Source organism: Perna viridis, chromosome 3 (assembly GCF_037379345.1).
Source record: "Perna viridis isolate PV_CMFRI_1.1 ecotype Kerala chromosome 3, ASM3737934v1, whole genome shotgun sequence".
In the NCBI taxonomy this organism is placed as follows: domain Eukaryota; kingdom Metazoa; phylum Mollusca; class Bivalvia; order Mytilida; family Mytilidae; genus Perna; species Perna viridis.
This window is the reverse complement of record NC_142447.1, coordinates 6,785,649-6,790,814: the sequence shown is the minus strand read 5'-3', so window position 1 is coordinate 6,790,814 and position 5,166 is coordinate 6,785,649. Positions and strand designations below refer to the sequence as shown.

Below are 5,166 nucleotides of genomic sequence, written 5' to 3'. Positions count from 1 at the left end.
TATTCTTTCGACACTCGGACCCACACGTGACGTGATTTGAAAAAAACACAAACAAATAAACCTAAGTTATGGCAGAATCATGTATATTTGAGAAATTACTGTCCTAATATTAAATCAAAGACTGACGCTTCAAAGTCGCTAATCGTCAAATATTCTCTGCCACTGATTTTGGCTTGCTTTCAATCCGAAATGGCACGAATGCGATATGCTTTAAAATCGGGTGACTTTCGCTAGAATCTTGTTCCTTTGACATGATTACTTTTTAGTAACCACGATGACTCGAATGTTTTCAATCAAATCAGCTGGTTACCAGGAACCAGATTTTACAACTGGCAATTGGTATTTAAAGATACCGGGGCGTTGATAATGTATATACCTATATAGTCAATTTGAAACGAGCCCCTGTGTTTGAATCGGAAACTGGGCAATGTTACCTAAAATTTAATGCTTATCGATCGTTTCATCTTTTATTGTAAACTTCCCATTCTCATACAAGCGAAAAAAAAAATACATAGACATGGGTATGATATTCTTAAAAGAGGTACATTTTAGCGATCTTTGGGTCGCTTATGATATTGACCAGGAACCAGATTAGGAAACAGATTAAACAAATGACAATGAATTTGCATAGATATCGGTGCCCTGCTAAATGTATACGTTACAGACCACCAATTCAACCAATGAGCATTTGGAACGTACGCAAAAATAGTCCTACGCAGAAATTACCCCTGTTCCTCATAGTGCTGTGAAAAAAGTTCTCATCTTATTTTAAAAATTTAAACAGTTTCTGAAAGGAAAAACATTTCTGTACATTTTATGATGTGAAGCCTAATCTCCATAATGGTTTCTAAATATACCCCTATCTTGTGAAAACACTGGGATTTCCCATGCTATTTATAGACCCTTCACTTCCGGTGACCAGTACTGCACTGCAAGTCTGCTAACCCCACATGCCATTCTGAGGATTGTGAGCTGACATATGTAGAATCATGCTGATATATAGTCATCTGCAGGTTAAAGTTAAGGTAAAGTCCAGAGAAGCCATCGAATATTGTGAAATTAGCATAGAAGCCTATAGGAAGTGGAATTAGTGGTTTCTAGCCTATATGGCCTATATAGTCTAGTGACGAGCTCCTGTGCCAGAATCAGGAACTGGGTAATAATCAATGTTTACCGATACGTTCAAGAAGTCGCTAACAATATTAGCGACTTAAAAATAGATACTTACGACTCAAACTCTAAATTATTTGGTTCTATATTTGAATTACATAGGACCTTTATACGCTTAGATACCGACTGTTTTATCCTGACGGGTACATGGGATTCGATGTCGATGAAGATTTTTTTTAACATTCTGCCACAACCGAAATCAAATATTTGTATTTGAAAAAAAAACTGCCTTGTTAAAGTAATGTGGAAAATATAGTTATCATTTTTTGTCTAATGGATGACTTTTTTCTCTAAAATTATGAACATTTATTTTATTTCTTTAATGATCCCAGGCTCACACCCCACCCCTGCGCTAATAAAATGTTTGTTATCTTACAGGATGGACGTAATGATCGTAGGTCAGTCAATCTGTCACGAGGTGTATCTCCCCTTCTCGATATCTGAGCTGAGCAACTAACGGTATTCAGGCTTCGAGGGTCATATGAATTACCCAACGCCGAACTTTTGGGTTTTCTCCTTCTACAAAACGTACGAAACCTAAATTAGTTCAGACAAACTACTTTTTCTTTTTTTTTCTTTTTTTTACACACTGTCTTGACATTACATTTTGTATCCGGGGTTTGAAGTATGTAATAACATTTCCTGTTTTGTGATATTATTAAATTCCTGACTCAAACATAAATCAAATATTAGTACAAGCTATCATTAGGAACGACTTAGTTGTCTGTAAAGTATAGCATTTCATTGAACCTCAGTAAACAATATAGATATAAATCTGTCAACTAATTTCTGGCAAGTGCATTACAGAAAGGCACGTGCGAAACGCAAAAGAAAGTGTCGTGTCGAATTAGTGATTTTTATTTATTTGATAACTGATAATGCTTAAGTGACTCCAGTTTGTTGTGATTGAAGATTGATCGATCATCACCAAGTAAGTTCGAATTTTTTCTTCATTAATTTCGTCTAATCCTATTCATCCATACGCCATAACCCTACAACCGCATGTCAGGCATCACATACAATAACTGTGATAAGCAGTTAATGCTTGAAGTGTTACAAGAATGAAACGTTAATTGGAAATTATTTACCTCTTTTCTCATGTCCTCACAATTTATTTGACAAATAATACTGAGGAGGCCAGTGTTCAATGATTTTTCAGAAATTGAGGTTTCCTTTGGAAAACAGCATATGAAGTTTTCAACTTGCCACGGGAAAGTGTAACTAAGTAATCCTTTGGAAAACAGCATATGAAGTTTTCAACTTGCCACGGGAAAGTGTAACTAAGTACCTAACTTTCCCTGACCCAAATTTCACTTGCCCCGGATTACGGGAAATAAGAATCCTAGAACACTGGAGGCATGAAATTGAATGTTAATACACAGAATAATATTGGAACAAATCATATGCCCCTCCCCGTCGTGGCAGATTAAGTTAATTAAGAAGAAGAAGTAGAGAAGACGCTTGTTGTTAAAGACAAACCGTACCACCACACCCCAAACGACAGAAAGTTTGCTACGGGTCTATCATATGTTTTTTTATCATGAATATGAAAACGTAGGTTACGGTTTTTTTCTGTGTACACGGGGGATACAATGTAATGGTTCTCAAAACAATTAATTTACAAATGCCATGACAGGAAGTCCGTAAATAACAAACACACACACACGTACAAACACTCTTAAAGCATATCGGACTACAATAATAGAGAACCTGTGAAACAATACATGTGATACGAACCACATTTTAATTTTTTACACAACTGAGATAATGATTTTTTTGTTGACCTAAATTCAAAATCTCACGTCTTGACTAATGAACTTTTTTTCTACACACAGAAAAGGAATATGATTTTAATCTAAATAACTTAATTGATATACGGTTTCAAAGTGTACATTTTAGAAAATATGCTATGGGAAATCAACTACGGAAGTCGATACCAAAAGAGGATATGAAATACTTAGAAGAACACACGCAGTTCCGGAAGCAACACATAATGGACTTCTACAAAGACTTCATGGTATCCACATGCTGCATTGTAGTCAAGGATTTTGTTGAGTCTAACTTTTGTGCTTAAATCTACTCTTTTTCATGGACATTTTTTTTTTTTTTTTTTTGGTGATTTGGTGACTTCTCCATTGTTTTTTTTTTCTTTGTAAGATTGCGAAACAACCACCAATCTTAGACATGAAACTCTTAAATTATTTTCTATACTGTATTATAGTGTCATTATTGCAATTTCTTGCATATAAAGCAGCAACCATTTGATTTTCAGGAGGGAAGGGCTAAAGCTTTTTTTTTCGTAGATGGCGAAAAATAAGTTTCTCTCAGAAAAAAATCCATACCCATCTCCCGAAAATCAAATGGTTGCTGTCTCTAATAGTGTTACACCTTGTAGCTATGCTTGTCAATACACAACATATCTTGTTTCATATGAAATATTGCAGAAAATGAATCCCGACGGGCACATGGATACCTCAGATTTTAACGACTTCTTATATGGATTTTACAAAGACAACACCGACAAAATTGCCCAGCATTATTTCAGGGCGGCAGACAAAGATAGAAGTGGGAGAGTCAATTTCAAGGAATTTCTGTTGTTTTTGAACCATGAATGTACCAGTAACCATCAAGAGAGACTCGAATGGATGTTCGATTTGTTTGACATTGATGGCAATGGTACCATAGAACGATCAGAAATGATAAAAATATACAAGGTATTGTACTGTTGTGGAAGGATCTTCAATTATTCTCGTTTTTTTTCCTTTCCTCCCGTTCTTAACACCATTTTGAATACTAGTACATCTTTCAACTTTTTGATAAAACATAGCGACATATTACGTGCTTATAAGTTGATTTCAAGGTCATAAGTCAAAGTTCAGTATCGCAGACAGTCAAATTTTACTCAGATTTTGAAATGGATGCTATATGGGTGCTATCATATTCATGAAAAAAATATTCAGGTTTTTATTCAGGTTTTGGTTTTGGTTTTTTGTTTGTTTGTTTGTATTTTTTTGTTTTGTTTTGTTTTGTTTTTTTTTTTTGAAGGGGGGTTAAACCTACCTCATATTATGATTAGCAGTTCAAAAACGTTTTTTTTTTTGTATTTTAGAGTGCCTTAGACTACAAAGGGGGCAGCAGCAATGACCCAACGCCCGAGGAAATTGCCGAGAAGATGTTTGAATGCTGTGATAAAAATCATGATGAAAAACTTTCAAAACAAGAATTCATTTCCACCATGTTGGAGGATCCGGTGTTATTCTCTATTTTCTGCAGAACAACGGAAACGGAAGAAGAAACATAAAATTTATCCTTTTTTTCCCGCATGCAAGAAAGATTATTCTGAGCCATTTATATATAATGAAACTTTTTACCAAAGAAATTGAATATGTGAACTCCGTTCTTAAACAAGAACCTTTCATCTTATTTAGCATGGCACATACTAGAGTGTTGGATAAGATTATGTTTGATTGAACTAGTATAAGATTTGTCTTTACATGTTTTGTAGTTTCAATATTCAACTCCAGCTTGATTTTTTACAATTTAAAATATCCAGATTGAACATGTACTGTTCTTGTTTGTTATTTTGATTGTTTTGTTCAGTTGTTGTTTTGTGGATGTTGTTTTGTTGAAGTTGTTGTTTTTTTATGTAGAAAGGTGATTTGACACGATCTTAATTTAGCCACAACGGATGTCTTGAGAAAGGCAGGAACTATACACACTTTGGAAAACCAGATTTTCATCCCGGTTTTAATAGGGTTCAGTTCTTTTTGCTCGTTTCTGTGTGTATTGGCGTCGTGTGCAGGGGCGGATCCAGGATTTTAGTTTAGGGGGTGTTGATTGAATTAAATACCGTGCAAAGCAAGGCAAAAAATATTATGGGTGAAACTTGTGGTATTTGTTTTTCCTTACCGATTTAGGGGTGGGGGGGCGTACGCCCGGTACGCCAGTCCTTGGATTCGCGCCTGGTGCGACTTGTTCGTCGGCTGCTGTGGTTTT

At 35.4% G+C, this 5,166-nt stretch overlaps 1 protein-coding gene across 3 annotated transcripts; it reads left to right on the top strand.

The window, feature by feature from the left end:
- The first annotated feature begins 1,846 nt into the window (after window positions 1–1,846).
- Window positions 1,847–4,735, top strand: LOC148620830 (hippocalcin-like protein 1). Of its 3 annotated transcripts, none has more exons than XM_088574662.1 (4): window positions 1,847–2,101; window positions 3,070–3,187; window positions 3,615–3,884; window positions 4,280–4,735. In XM_088574662.1, exons 2-4 carry the CDS (start codon window positions 3,080–3,082, stop codon window positions 4,469–4,471), a joined length of 570 nt encoding a protein of 189 aa, XP_088430788.1. In that variant the 5' UTR covers window positions 1,847–2,101; window positions 3,070–3,079; the 3' UTR covers window positions 4,472–4,735. The 3 variants fall into 3 exon arrangements, with proteins under 3 accessions (XP_088430788.1, XP_088430789.1, XP_088430790.1); XM_088574663.1 differs by having other exon boundaries at window positions 3,058–3,187; XM_088574664.1 differs by lacking the exon at window positions 3,070–3,187.
- The last annotated feature ends 431 nt before the right edge of the window (window positions 4,736–5,166 follow it).

Excerpts from the sequence above, each read along its gene's own strand:
- LOC148620830 (XM_088574662.1), top strand. The coding sequence starts at position 3,080 with ATGGGAAATCAACTACGGAAGTCGATACCAAAAGAGGATATGAAATAC. Across the intron at positions 3,188-3,614 it reads ACTTCTACAAAGACTTCATG|AAAATGAATCCCGACGGGCA; the intron begins GTATCCACATGC and ends GAAATATTGCAG. Across the intron at positions 3,885-4,279 it reads AAATGATAAAAATATACAAG|AGTGCCTTAGACTACAAAGG; the intron begins GTATTGTACTGT and ends TTTGTATTTTAG.